This window comes from Psammomys obesus, unplaced genomic scaffold (genome assembly GCF_907164565.1).
Source record: "Psammomys obesus unplaced genomic scaffold, mPsaObe1.curated_primary_1811, whole genome shotgun sequence".
NCBI lineage: Eukaryota > Metazoa > Chordata > Mammalia > Rodentia > Muridae > Psammomys > Psammomys obesus.
This window is the reverse complement of record NW_026596152.1, coordinates 4,265,430-4,280,478: the sequence shown is the minus strand read 5'-3', so window position 1 is coordinate 4,280,478 and position 15,049 is coordinate 4,265,430. Positions and strand designations below refer to the sequence as shown.

Here is a 15,049-nt window from a genome sequence, read left to right as displayed (position 1 = left end):
TTTCTGGATTCCTCTGCCCTCACTTGTAAAAGCTTGATTATACACCATAACATGCCGCAGTTATAAATCTACACTTTGGTGATTTCAGTGATCTACATAGTTCTGCAGCCACCACCTCAACATAGATTTGATTTGTCAGTTTGGGTTTTTTTTTTTTTTTTTTGAGATAACATTTTAGTATGTAGCCTAGGTCAGCCTCAAACTGAGCTCATAATCCTTTCCCCACAACCAGATTTAGAACATCTCATCACACCCAAAGTTCCCTAGCAACCCTCTATGGTCAATACCTGCTTCCTCTCCTGACTACAGTTATTTCTCATATCCTTCCTTGTTTTATGGTTTTTGTTTTTGTTTTTACATGACCTTTGTTTTGACTCTGTAAGCATGTGGCTACTTTAAGACACACAGGTTATGTTGAAACAGCTTTATTTTCTTTTTGATCCATAAATATCTGTTACTGACAAAAGTGGAAAAATCCTTAAGACTAAATCTTACTAAATCAATCTCTGTTCACAGTACATATAGGGTGTGCTTTGACAGGGAAGGTGGATGATGAATTTGTACAGAAGCAGGAATGTGAGTGATGGAGAAACTGCAAAGGTATGGATATAAAGGTACTTTCCATAATACTACCATATAATAAACATAGAATCCATAAATCCAGCTAATGAGTAAAAATGTTCCTTTAACCCCACCCCTTAGGAAATTGTGTCCCCAAACTAAAAATGTTACAGTAAGAATTGCCTTTTATTAGAGAATTTCAAGAATTCTTTACTACAAAATGTCTAGTTGAGTTTACAGGACTAGAGACAGGTTTGCCACTATTAAGCAAATGAATGGGTTCTCCTGTAGAGTGGCATTTGAGGGCCATTGAAGGGTTGGCAGCAAAGTTGAGCAGGGTCTTCTTCTCCCATAGGAGGCTGTTAAGCAAACACACAGCATCATTTTGTTTTCTCTGAATGATGGAAGGTTAATGTGTTTGCGATTTACAAGATGGGTTTGATGACAGGGACTTGGAATTTCCATTGATACTTCCAAAGCCTTCATGGGGAGGATGATGGCATCGTGAAGAGAAGTCACAAAGATACAGGATGGGGTGAGAACCTGCCTCCCAGCAGCCCAGGTGGCGGTGCCTCATCCTCTCCAGCTGAGATGGAGCTTCAGCATCCAGATGTGGTCTTCTTCGGGACACATGCTGTGGGGTGGGATATGATGACATCCCTTGCCACACAGAGCCTCTGTCAAGCATGCTCCTTTGGGACATGGGACAAATTTTCCATGTGACCTTAAATACAAACTCCATGCCCAATGTCATGGTCAGATATCTAGACCCTTTCAGCCTGTCCCCTCTCTAAAAGTAGAGTCACCTCCCTCCAGCTATGAGGACAACATCAAAAATGAAAACTCCAAACTCAGAATTTAACAGCAACAGATACCCAGGTGTTTCAGGTATGTTTATATGAGAGGCTTTTGAGACACATGATTGGTGACCTGTTGAGTTGTTAGGCCTCAACTTTCAGATAACAAGAGCATCCATGAGTGGCCAATCCCATTGGTTCCACCCACAATCTGGTGAGGAGGATGGTGACTGTCTAGGGCCTGTGAGGATTTTACCCCAGGGCAGGCAGAGTGTGATGGGTGCAGCTCAGTTCAAGTGGGAATGAGTGAGAAGGGAATGTGAAGATGGAAAACCCTAGAGTGTAAGAGCTGGATAAAACTTTGAGGGCTCATCTAGTCAAAACCCATTTTATAGGTAAGGAAACTGAGGCACTGAACTGAAATGTGACTTGCCTATAGTCACATGGCAAGATGAAGACAAAAGCCAGACATAGAAGTCATGTCTCTAGAGCCTCAGTCCTTTTTTTTTTTTTCTTTCTCTTTGATATGCCACCTTCCAAAATCAAAGAGAGGGACCAGAAAGACCTTTCTTTCATGTTTAACCCACTTGTTTATAAAAATAACACTTAAGCCATTAAAATTCTCTGATAAAGCAGAGCAAGCCTTTTGAGATATTCCAGAGTTCCCCTAATTCAGAGAGGGTCACAGAGGAATGTGAGGGAGCTAATGTGCCTGCTCCTCACATAGCAGGTGCCTTCTAGGGTCCAAGTGATGGGCAGCCCTTTCAAACTATGACCTTGGGTCCAGTCCACAGACATCTGTGGAAGGGATGAAGGATGAAGTAGGTGGCAGTCAAGAACTCTCCAAAGGCAATGGGTTGAGTTTTGTGGCAGAGATGTTGGGATAACTACTCCTCCATACTTGGAGACTTATGAGGTCCTTGTGTCTTTGGGGTGAATGAAAAGCTGTGATATCCACTAAAGGAAGGGTATCGGGGTAGAAGCAAGAACTACAGGCATCAAAGAGGAGGAATCTTTGGCCAGAGCAGAACACTCTGGGCTAGTAACAGGTTGAGCCAAGAGTTTCTTGAGTCTGGTAGCTGCAGGAACCAAAGCTGATCTTTTGGCCATGGCACCTCTAATCAGGCAGCTCTCCCTTTAGAGATTAGAGGGAGGGATGGGAGGAGCCCAGTGACCTCACACCTTGGGGTGTCATCTCCCATGTGAAAAAGTATAACAAACTAATGAGGCAAACAATGGACTCAAAGAATGCCAGAGTCTTCCACAGTTTACATCAAGAGCTCTAACGCTTAAAACTAGAGACTTCAGAAGGTCCAGGTAAAAGAACTTAGGGCTGGAGGAAGATCGATAATTGAAGATGGAAATGAGAGGAAGGCAAGAAGAAACTGGCATAGAAGGTTAATACAGGAAAGAGAATGTGAAGATGGGGAGATATTTCAGCTGGGGGAACTTCCCAAGAGAAACACATTACCTAAGACACTGAAGAGTTCTGAGGATCAAAGTCCAGTTAGGAGGTTAAGGAACTAATTGCAAGCCTGTGTGGCTCATGAACATATGGTTCCAAGAGTTCACTGGAGGAAGTGAGAAAGGAATGATGAAGGATGGGGGTGGTAAGAGATATTCAGGAGGAACATTTGGGGCAAGTGAGACCTGTACACAGTCAAATCCAGGGCAGTGGAGACATGCATAAAGGTACAAAACAAGCAGAGGGAAATGTTGGGTTTGCTTGGGATATGAGTGTTTATCATGAGGGAGCAATCGCCCTACTATGTGACAGAGGAGACCAGCCTGCTTGGGCTAGAAGCAGTGGTCTGGGTTCCAGCCCCAGACACTTACAAGTGACTTCATACAGCAATGGAGACAGCTGGTTCTCAAGTGATGGATATGTTGAGGGGATCTAGTGGTTTTTCCTTATCATTGGGGGATAAGCTCCAACAATCCCAACAGGTACCTGAAACTATACATGATACCAAACTCTTTCTATATATATAGTGTTTTTCTTTGTATACATACACATACAATAAAGTTTAATTTGTAAATTAGGCACAGGGAGAGATAGACAATAACAAAATAGGACAAGTTATAAGAATATACTGTAATAAAAGCTATGTGATTGTAGACTCTCTCAAAAGAGTTAAGACAAATGTAAATATGTCTGGATCATGGTTGTCTATAGGTAACTGAAATGTAGTCATGCAGAACTGAAGATGGGGTACTATATTTCCATGTCCCATTTAAGACACAGTTTTCCAGAGTTTGGAGTGGAGGGGGTACGGGATTAGAGTAGTTTATAGACGACAATTTTTGCTACTATTCCTTTTGTTCCAAGATAGATCAGAAGAAAAGCCTTCAGGGGAAGCAAGCATTCCATTAGAATTTTCTGACGTAACTGATGCCGGTTATTTTATACCAGATGGTGGTAAGGCAGGGTTGAGAAATAGCTTGGAATCAACTTGTCAAACAACCCCTGAGACAGACAGAAAGACAGACAGACACCTTGTCAGAGCCAAGGCTGAGGGAGGAGCCTGGGTTAAGGTCTTGCTCCCCAAGGGCTGGAAAACTTGGTATCTGGAAGATTCTCCATGGGATGTACAAACACACGGGAGGGGATCTTTGCCCACCACAATCTTGTCCCTTCCCCTTCCCGCCAGCACATGGTCTTCAAAGAAGCCAGGTAAGGGTTAGAGAGGTATAGGGTGCTGGGCTGGGGGCCAGCTGTGAGACATGCCTTTGCTTCTGGAAGTGAGCCATTCTCTATTTGGATTGAGTTCCTCTCTTCCTGTAAGCCTTACCTTCTGCAGCAAAAACTCATAGACCCATGGGGACCAGCCCTTAAGAAGGTTTATGTGTTTACAGTGTGGAAAGCAGAATGGTCTGGGGCCTTCTGGCTCTATGGTGCCAGGGACAGCTCTTTGGAAGGCCCAGCTTCCATCCTTCCTAGTTATGCAGAACACTCCTTTTCACGGAGGGGGATTCTGCAGAGGGGCTCAGGAGAGCTTGGGACTCTTGCAAGCAGTGAGGGAAAGCAGTCCACTGACTTCTCTCTGGCTCGTAGACTTGACTAGATTAAAAACGACCAGGACAGATGCAAGCTTCTCACCACCTCACCTTTTAAGGGCTATCCATGCAGAACTGAGAGGATATAAAATCTGACTTAAGGACATCACTGCTGGAGTCCGGTAAATGATAGTTCAATTTCTTATGTCACTTCACCAGACAGTCTGGGGCCTATTATCCCCAGTCCCAAAGAGGTACCCTGGCCCTCAGAAGTGGTGGGGGTGGGGCTTCATTGTCTTTCTCCTCCTGATCTTAGGGGGAGCAGGATTGCTCTCATTGATAGTTTTCCAGTAGCTTGGAAAACTTGTCATCTTGTCTACCTTCAAATTTGAGGCAAAGAAGGGGCTGAGATGGGCTGGTGGTAGGGCCTTTCACAGAGCTCAAGGTGACCCTGCCATATGCCCAAGCACTCCTGCAAGGAAGAGGGGTTGATATGGCCCTCAGAGCGACATCCTGGGAACCTATTATCTATTTGCATCTGCCAATGGGCTTTGGTCACTTTGATCCACTGGTCTGAAAGTAATGGAGCTGCAGGGGCACGTTGGGGAGATAGGTCTGGGAGGTAACAGCGGGAGAGAGATTGGGTTCTAAACAGAAAAGGGCTGGTGGAGTGAGCAAAGACAGTGGAAAGGAATGGGCAGGCTCCAGCATGACCACTTCAGAGAGCCCCTGCCTGTTTGAGGGCTAAGCTTCTTCTCTCTGTGTCTGGAAACTTCTGCCTCTGTCCTGCCTGAGGCTCATGGGTTGGGGGCAGGCAGAGCCCTAGAAAATGGGAATGGCGAGCCCCTGAGATCCTGGGCATCACAGTGGCCCCCCACACCCTCGCTCTGTGCCCACCGCAGATGCCTCCTGGGAGCAGAGCTCAGGTGAAGAAGGCAGGCCTGAGAGGCGGTCCTACTTCAGACCCAGAGGCCTGGAGGAAATGGGGAGACAATCAGGAGGCCGCCAAGGCACCTCTAAAGTCTTGGCAACCCATCGCTACTCTTCTCTGGAGGGTAAGAGCTAAAGCTCCAGAGAGCTTTGAGGAGAAACAGGGAAGGCTGGGGAGAGCACAGCCCCCACAGCACAGAGGCAGGGGCATCCAAGCAGCTGAAGGAAGGGAACCCTCCCTGTTATGGGGCTGCAGGGCTCAGCAAGGGAAGGGCCACTCTGTAGAGACCAGAGTTCCAGCAGGCAGAAGAGAATCTTATTGTGCTTATGGACACAGCAGCTCTCTGGCTGAGAGCGAGCAGGCAGTTTTTAGGCACTAAGAGATTTCTGTGATGCGGTTCTAGATACAGGAAGAAGACCGAGCAGCCTGTTCGGTCAGCCCACTGACTGCACCCTCTGGGCAACTGGCTGTTCAAACTCAGGCAGCTTCCGGTTACCTTCAGGAGAGGGTCCACTGGCAAGCAGAACCCCAAGAAGGGGCGGGGCAAGAACTGAGTGAGTGGCTGGACCTCGCCACTCTTCTCAGTTGCAGGGGAAGTCTACTGGGAAACAAAGAGCTTTAGAGCCTGGGTCTGTGCTTGCTGGACCAGGCAATCGGCGCCATGTCCCCGGGGGTATGGCTTTCTGGACAAAGGCAGCCCACCTCCAGCTCAAATGGGGGGGACCGGGCAGGGGAGGAGAGCAAGGCTAGACGCTGTGTTCCCCATCCCTGCCATGTTCTGCTTTGTCCTGCCCTCACTCTGCCAACCAGCCTGGCCACGCTGCCGGTCACACGGTCACTTCCGTCTTGCTGGCTGTGTAGCAGGTGTGATGGCCCGGGATATAGTGCAGCTGCTCCACCGTGTTGTGTCTGCGGGAGGCAAAGGCGTGGCGCTTGGCTGCGGTCTGGCTCTTGCCCAGGGTGGCATAGGAGTTATTGGAGGCACTGGGATGGGAGTGCATCTTGGTCATGCGGTAGCGGTCCAGCACCGGCGTGGACACAAAGACGTCCGTGTGCGAGATGGCCCGCGACAGCGACTGCTCTGGGAAGGCCGTCCTCTCTGGGGACAGCAACGGGTCCTGGGAGTGCAGGCGCTCCGTGGAGAGCAGCTGTTCATCAGACAAGATGCGGTCATAGGGCATGCCAAATTCATCTGGCAAGCCCCGCTGTGGGGACAGAACCCTGTCCTGAGACATGGCCCTAATGGGCCTGCGTGGCCGTTCTCTAGGCAGCGGCTTCTGTTGAGACATCTGGATGACGTTGAGGGGTAGGGTGCCACGGGCTGCAAGGTCTGGCAGGTGCCGGCGCCTCATGTAATACTCATCAGCTTCCTTGTCCGCTGCAAGGAGACAGAGAGAAGGCAGTGGGGTGATGGTGCAGCCACGATTCAGGGAGTGAGAGGGGAGTGGGTGAGGGTGTGTGCACCCTCTTGCTTCAGCCTCAGACCTACAAGGATAATGTAATCAGGCCCCTTCAGTTAGGAGAGTAGGTGAAGGGGCCCAGACAGGTGACTATAACTCCCTCCTCTACTGCATGCACAAGCCAGTCTTGTGAAAGGTGGGCTCTGGTTCAGGGGTACTGACTGACTGAATCTCCGAGTGGGCCCCCAGTGCTGCTTCTCCTTCAGGGAGCACCTTGGGCAGCAGTTCAGAACTTCCCTACCCAGCTCATACTGGAGCTGATGGTAAGCTCAGGGCATTGCTATGGTTTGCCTTCTGTGTCTACTGCATGCAGTTCTGAAGTAGACTGGCTCTGGGTCTTGCTACAACACCCAGGTGGAGCTGACAGCCTTCCGATGGTGGCTAGAGCACTGCTTTATGGAAACTGGGCACAGAACCAGCTTCCGTCAAAATAAAGTAGGATGTTCGTCGACAAGCATTTGTGAAAAGCTTCGCTGGTAACCTAGGAACCTAGTAACACCTTCTCTGGAGTAACAGCCAATGTACAGGGAACCAACACGTGGGTAGCCAGCCCCATACAGCCGTATCATCAGCCTCCACATACTCCTTGTGCCCGCCAGGCAGCAGGCTGTAGCAATACTGTGTGAGGATCCTGCTCAGATGCTCTGGGCTCCTGTCTTGGTAGGTTCTCCCAGAGTTGCCCTATGAAACCTCTGTCTTTCCCAGGGCACACAGGAGGCTGCACTGTCCCAGAGTTCAGCAAGGAGGCCTCCTGCAGAAAGCTTTTGGGAATCTGCATGTAGTGTGGGGATGCTCTTTCTTTCTCAGTGGGCTCAGGGTTGGGCTCTACCCTGCCTACTAAACACATTTTTTTTTTCACATTGGGGAATCCATCAGACATCTCAGGTACCCAGAGATGCTCACTGGTTGCCAGAAACACTCAACATTTCTCTGTACATGGCTGAGGAAGATGTGGGTTGGACTTCTGGCAGAGTGAGTGACCCCAGGACTTCAAGCACATGCTCAGCTATGGAATACCAACTGAAACTGGGAAGCCATCAAGAGACTTGTGGGGCTGGGTGTGGCTCAGGGATCAGATGCTTGTGTAGCACACACAGGGCTGTGTAGCATCTCTAACACACACACATGTGCATACATGGATGTGTACACACACACACAGATGTGTATACATGATGTACACATACATGCAGACATGGATGCGCACATACATACAGATACACACGTGCAGGTGAGGGCATTACTCATGAAGACATTAGAGGAGGTTACAGGGATCAGGACAGGAAAAAGTCCCTAAATGTACTCTCTTGACATTTGATGTGTTAAACCCACCAACGCCAACAGCAGTGTCAGATTAGAGCAGGAGAGTTGGATCCCTGGATAAGCAGGATCCATGGAAAAGCCAGACTTAAGTGATAAAATGAAAGAATGTACATGAGAAGCATGCTCAGGTCCTTGAGATGGTCTTGGCTGGGTTAGAATTGTTCTTGGTCCCTTGCTGCCTCTGTTATAAGAAATGACACACAGAAGGCCCACAGTTTGAAGAAGGCTCATAGCAAGCTGGTATGTGAGCGGTGAGTATAGCTTACAGAGGATGGGGATACTCTCAGGGTCTGAGAGTATCATTCTTAACTATAAAAAAGAGCGGATTTAGGATGATGAGAACAAAAGGATTGTGTGTATACATCCTAGGGACAACTCACTTTTTTAACCTTGAGATTCTACATTTAGTCCCACAAAGGAGAATGACTTAGAGACCCTTGAGACAGACCTCAACTCCAGCCAGCCTTGACTTACTCAGCCTCTTCAGAGATGAGTACTTGCTTGGGTTGGTCTTCACTGCAGATTCATATGATGGGGGCAAGTGCGCTAAGTTCTGGAAAGAGCGTGAGAAGGAGAGGTCATAGGGTTCGGTGGCTGATGTCAGGATGTTATTCATTCGTGGCTTTTCTGCAAAGTAAGGGCACGGCATTAATGAACATAAAGACTGAGGTAGCCAGAGCCTGACTGGCCAAGTTTCCTTTCTATTTTCTGCTCCATTCCTGACCATAGTCCCCATCCTGCTTTCCTATGTTTGGACCCAGTGAGAAGTGCTGGGATTCAGTTTCCCCCTGCTCTGTTCCCTTAGTCAATAATCCTGGGGGTGGGGGAGGGGAGGCATTGTCTTGGTTGCCTCTTGCTCCCACAGATATTGATCAGTCCTTGAGAATTCACTTGGGACACTCAGCACCAGTTTCTTCCTCCAAATATGTTCCTGGTCTGTCAGATAAAAACTGAACTAGGTGCAATGAAAGAGCATTGTCCCGGCTAGCCTTTTATAAACTTGACACAAGCTACAGTCAAATGGAAGAGGTACTGCAACTGAGAATATGCCCCCTTCACATTCCCTCTAGGCAAGTCTGTGGGGCATTTTCTTGATGGATGATTGATGTGGGAGGGTGTATCTCACTGGGAGCAGTTCTGTTCTTAGGCTCATACCCTAGATGTATAGGAAAGCAGATTGAGCAAGCCATGAAAGAGCAAGCCAGTAAAGAGCACTCCTCAATGGCTTCTGCTTCAATTCTTGCTCCAGGTTCTCCATGTTTCTTGTCCTGACTTCTTTCAATTACCGGCTTTGATATGGAAGTATTATCTAAACAAACTGTTCCTCCCCAAATGTTTTGGAGGGGGACAGGGGAGAGGGGTTGTGGCATTTTAGCAACAAAAACTCTAAACATCATAAACTCATCAATATCAAACAAAACAAAACAAAAAAAATGGGAAAGGGGAGAAAGAAAGAAAGAAGAGAAAAGAGAAGAGAAGAGAAAAAGGAAAGGAAAGGAAAGAAAAGAAAAGAAAAGAAAAGAAAAGAAAAGAAAAGAAAAGAAAAAAGAAATCTTTAAAAGTGGATCTCTGAAAAAGGCTAGACTGGTTTACAGAGCAAGTTCCAGGACAGCCACGGATACCCAGAGAAACCCTATCTCAAAAACCAAACCAAATTAAGTGAAAACAACCCAAGAAAGCAAGCAAGCAAGCAAACCCCAAAACAACCAACCTAACAACAAGAACAAAGAAAGTAATTCATGTCTACATGAATGTACTGTCTCATCCTAGTAGCTATACACTGATCTAATTCCGATATCCAGCTAATCCAACTTTGGAGCAGCTGTAGCAACCATGGAAGAGCTGAGCAGAGGACCCATGTCCACTGCAGCTGTAATCCACATGAATCCACGGTGCCATGCTCCTGGGGAAGCTCCCCCAGGGCCTCTCTGTGCGCCATACTTGTCCAGCCTCTGAGAGCCACACGGCCACTACTGCTTATTTTAAGCCCTTTCTTAGAGGCTGCCTTAGGAATTTCTAAGCTCCCAAAAGGTAAAACTTGAGTGAAACCTGACTATCATATCTCCCTCTTTTCTACTGTCCCTAAGATAGACCCTGAGATTCCAAATTCAGCAGAGACATAGGAAAGAGTCAAAGGAATAGAGACGATGAACAGATGAACAGTCAACAGAGTGAATAAATGATAATGAGTGTGTGGATGGGCTCTGGAGGAAAGATTAGAATGAACACAAGAGAGGAGAAATGGATGGATGAGGGAGCAGTGAACATGGAGGTCTGAAGGGAATGGAAGTTCAGGGGAAGGAGACAAAACACTTTGGTGCTTGATTGACTTGAGAGGAGGAACCATAAACAAACAAACAAACAAAAAAGTCAACATGTGGTTTCCAGGGAAAGAGTGATACCATTTCCAGAAATAAGTAGGGAAATAGCAGTCTGGCTGTATCATCCATCCATCCTCTTGTTTGGGACTCCTCAAAGCCAAAGATGCTCTGAGAACGGGCAGGTCATGAGTTGGGATAGATGTGTTGGCGGATTGTGGTTTCCTACACCTCTTGGCAGAGAGTGTTACATTGTAGATTGCAAGAATCCTGTTGTCCCTGGGGGAGAGGGAGAGGTATCCTCCTAGGCTGTATCCAAGGATTGCCCCAGGCATTGGAACTCCTGGCTTCTCTCTTCTTCCCTGCCTGCATTGTCACCCCCAGAACTGGGTATCTAGCCAGGGGATTTCATCCAAAAAGCTGGTGTTTGTGCCAGCTTTGTACATATGTGAGGGGGTGAGGGATGCTCTGTATCCCAAGAGATCAGAACATGCTGTACAGAGAGAGCCTCCCTGGCATGGACTAGGACAGATGCCAGGAAGTGGAGTGGGCATGAGCATGCTGCTCTCTACACTTGGTTAATAGCCACAAATACACTACTTCTTTCTTTGCTTCTCACCATGCTGGAGAAGAACGGGGTTCCCTCTGGGTCTTGGCATCTTAATCCCACTGAGGTCATTGCTCAGTTCTCCCTCTTCCAAAGGCAGTAGGCTTATATACTGTCATCTACCACTTATTCTGAAATTACCACCGAGTCAAGAACATTGCGCCTTTTGTCCTGACCATGGTTGCCTTGATTAAGCTTGTCTTCTAATGAGGTAGCTTGTTTTATTTTTCCTCAATCACATTCTTCTTTAATTAAAGGCTTGTGACTGTAACCTTGGTACATTTTATTGGTCCTCAGTGGTATCTGTTCTTCCTTCTACCATCTCCATTTTACCTTCTATTTAGGATCTCATTGATCTCTAATGATTTGACATGACTTGACTGTAAATGACCTCAGAGATCCCCTTTGCATCAGTAGTCCTGCTTTCTAACTTTCCTGTTTCTCTCATATTGCCCACACTAAGGATATAGTTAATGCTTTTGGGATGATTAAGTAGAGACAGAACTTTCCTGCCTTCCTAACTGTTCTGCTCACTCCTTGGTGTGTGGGGAAAGGGTACTATCCAAGAAAGGAATGTAGGCAAGCTCTACTTCAACTGTGCTGCAAGCTGCTCAAGAACTGGCACCAGAGCCCTCTATTCCCATCTCCTTGTACCAGCTGGAAGAGAGAAGACAGGAAGAGGTGGAGTAGGGAACAGTCCTTCTGTTTGTACTCAAGAGTCTGTGCTTGTGTTGGCTCTTCCCGAGGAGGCTCAGCTCAGTTGTTGTTCATCCCAGAATGTTAGTGAACACGTGGGAGCTTTCCTTGCCTGCCTCTTCTGGCTTCTCTTCCCACTCACTGATCCCCCCAGCATTCCCAGACTCTCTGCCTCTGCCTTTTACTTTCCTTTTGCAGAATTCTTGCAAAGCCAGTCCTCAATTTCAAGCCTTCTGTTACTCCCAGCGAAGATTAATGAGAAGATCCCCAGCTATAACCTCAAACTACCTACAGAACGTTTTTCTTGTATCTTCTACAGACAAAGCAAATTCTCTAAGTTCAGATTCAAATTTACCATCACCAGTTCCATTCCTGGATGCTGGCTTTTTTTATTATTATTATTCCTTAGATGGTACCCATAGCCAAGCCGCCATTTTTCCAAATACCCTTGGCTCTCCAGTTTAGTCTTCATTGGTTCTCATTGAGACACAAATTTTAAGTGTATACCTTCTCAATTCTTACCTTAAGATGTTCCTGCTCAGTTTTCCTTATCGTCCCCATCATCAGCATTTCAACTGGCATCAAATCCTTTTAACTGCTTCCTACAGTTTCTCAGTTATATTTTTTCTCTTAGATCCTACCACCAGAAGCTTCCAATTATGTTCCTGTTCTCATAACAGGTATCCACTAGCCCATAGCACTTAAAAGATATGTCAAATTACTCCATTCCCCCTTCCTAATCCAGATGTGCCCTAGCCTCAGTGCTAAGGTGCTGTGCAATATGGCTTGAGAATGGTAATAAACTGGTGAGCTATCCAGTTTATCTTAGTTTTCTCTTGAAGTATGGGGGATAAACACTGGGCCTTCTGCATCCAGGCAAATGTGTTACCACTGATCTAGCTTTTGCTTTGTTTAAGATACTAAGTTTCCCAGGTTGGCCTCAAACTAACTTTCTAGCCCAAACAGGCCTTGAATTGGCAATCCTCCTGCCTTACATTCCTTATTATCTGAGACTGTAAGCCTGTAACATCAGACCTCAAAACATTTTTGTTTAGATTGTATCCCTCAGGTCACAGTTTACAGAGCTATCCTATGTTCTACTGAGTTCTGAGAGAGACTCCAAATTGTTTAATCTGGGGATCCAGATGCTAAGTTGTGGTCTTCTGAGAGGACGTTAGAACCTAACAGGGAAAGGTGGCCTTACCATCCATTGTCCCTTTGCTAATAGTCCTCTTTTGGGCAACTGTCAGCCTTTTCTTTGCCAAGAGGATAAAGTTAAAATCAATTTTGAGTTTTGTCAAATTTTAATTAGTTTGAGGAGGGTCAAAATGGTTCAACTAACTCTTGTTTCATTTGTCAATGAGACCTAATAGCTTTGGGCAAAGGAGTATATTAATCTCTTTGCTATGAATGTATGGGATGTGTGGCTACAAGAAGTGATGGATATATATACATATATATTTACATATATATTCATACATATATATACATATATACATATATTTACAAATATAAATGAGTTGAGAAAGGATCTCCCTTCTCTTTTATGGCAGAGAAATCATCCTGATGTCAAAGACACAAACATCCAGGGGACAACAGAATCAAAGGAAGAGTGAAGCTGTGTGGTCTGGAGGAGGACAGGCACAGGGCTCCGCCGCCTTCTCCTGTCCTTGGGTTGGAACCATTTGACATGCAGATGGGATGCAGAGTGCTCTCAACCAAGTCTCACCGTGTGTAGGGGTCTGGGTAGCGCTGCTTAAGATCGGATGGTTATACTGACGATCACCTGAAAGTCACAGAAAGGACATTTTAAAAGAAGAATCCAGGCATTCTGTTGGCTGTCCAGCACAACAGCACTTCTCCTTACTCATCTCTACTGTTTTTCACAGACTCAAAGAAGTCTATCTAAGAAAGGCATAGAACAATATACTAGACTAAAAAAAACAAAAACAAAAACAAAAAAACCCCCTCTCTTCCTGCTGTTCCTGTCTCTAAGTACACAGGGCTTCTTTGGTCACTGTGGTGACACCCCCTACACACATACACACACACACCTGGATCTGGCTGAATAGCCACAGAGGCTATCCTAGGGTACATGTGGATCAGGAAGGAAGAAGGAAGATGGGAGAGTATTTGGCAAGGACACATATATGATACATCTAGCTACAAAAGGGAAGTAGACTCTTCTTTTTCTACATATACAGGTCTGATAACACCTGAGATGCAAATCAGGCACTGTTCAGTGTCTGAGATCAGGAGCCCTAGGTTCTTGGCTTACTGACACAGCTCAATAGTTCAAAGGCATTCTCTGTTCATAATGCAGAAGCCCACTTGAGTTGAATGAACAATAAAATCAATAGATCTAGGCTGCCAATGCTCAGAGTTCAGGGCATTCCAAGGGTTTCTAAAATGGTTCAAATGAAGATTTGGCTTGCCTCTAAAGTATACTCCAACACTGTGTTAATTCTTTAACACAGCATTATAGTCTTGCTTTTCATTGGTACATGTATCTGGTTTTAGCCAAGGCAAGGGGAAGAAAAGACATGAGATCTGTTCTCTATGTTCCCTGAATTATGAGTCATAGCTCTCCCAATCTTTGCAGGGCTATTATCTCCATCTCTGTGTATCTTCTTGAAAGTGTCTTTCCTACCTCTGGCCTCACATTCTAGTCCCCTTTCCTCCTAAGTACTGGGGCTTTGTTGGGCCCAGGTGTCTTCATGAAGACTTGGGCTCTGGTTCATAATTTCTACCTTCTCTAAAGGGACCACTTCCAAATTAGTGTGTGTAGACAGAGTGTTAGATCTTAAGCTGCATGGGGACCCCTTCTATTCCCTTTGAAATCCTTCCCCTTCCCAAAATTACTTTGCTATTTTTATTCTCCAATCTTAAGCTCCAGCCTATGACACTGACACCCGTGAACTTGGAATTCTAAACATTGGTCATGTTGGCAATTCTCTGCTTTCATCCCCCATAGCCATTGAAACACAAAGTCTTCTTCCATATAATATCCTGACTCCAATCTCACAAGTCATCACTTTTAAAATTAAGATTTCTCTTTTGTCATTTCTAAGACAAATTATTCTTTTTTGTCCTAACACACAACAATGCTAGAATGGTTGAGTGACTGCTTGGCTCCTGTGTTGAAACTGGATCCTTTACATAGGCAAGCGGAATAGCCAATCAAGGAGGGAATGTTGAGCAGCAGGCTAGCATTCCTCATAGGATGATACTAATCCTTCCTGAGAAAGACTGTTATGGCCAAGGAAGAAACTATCTGCCAACCCCTGAAAGGAGTAATGTCTGCTCTGCTTACAGACAGGAGCCTAGCATAGTTGTCCTCTGAGTGGCTCCACCCAGCAGCT

At 46.1% G+C, this 15,049-nt stretch overlaps 1 protein-coding gene across 1 annotated transcript in view; it reads right to left on the bottom strand.

The window, feature by feature from the left end:
• Positions 1–216: 216 nt before the first annotated feature.
• Positions 217–15,049, bottom strand: part of Shisa6 (shisa family member 6) — a 283,641-nt gene continuing 268,808 nt past the window's right edge. The window contains exons 6-8 of the mRNA XM_055593994.1: positions 13,417–13,473; positions 8,541–8,693; positions 217–6,664 (exon numbers count right to left, since the gene is read on the bottom strand). Coding sequence (XP_055449969.1) covers positions 6,114–6,664; positions 8,541–8,693; positions 13,417–13,473 — 761 coding nt within the window. The 3' untranslated portion in view covers positions 217–6,113. The remainder of the gene's footprint in view (positions 6,665–8,540; positions 8,694–13,416; positions 13,474–15,049) is intronic.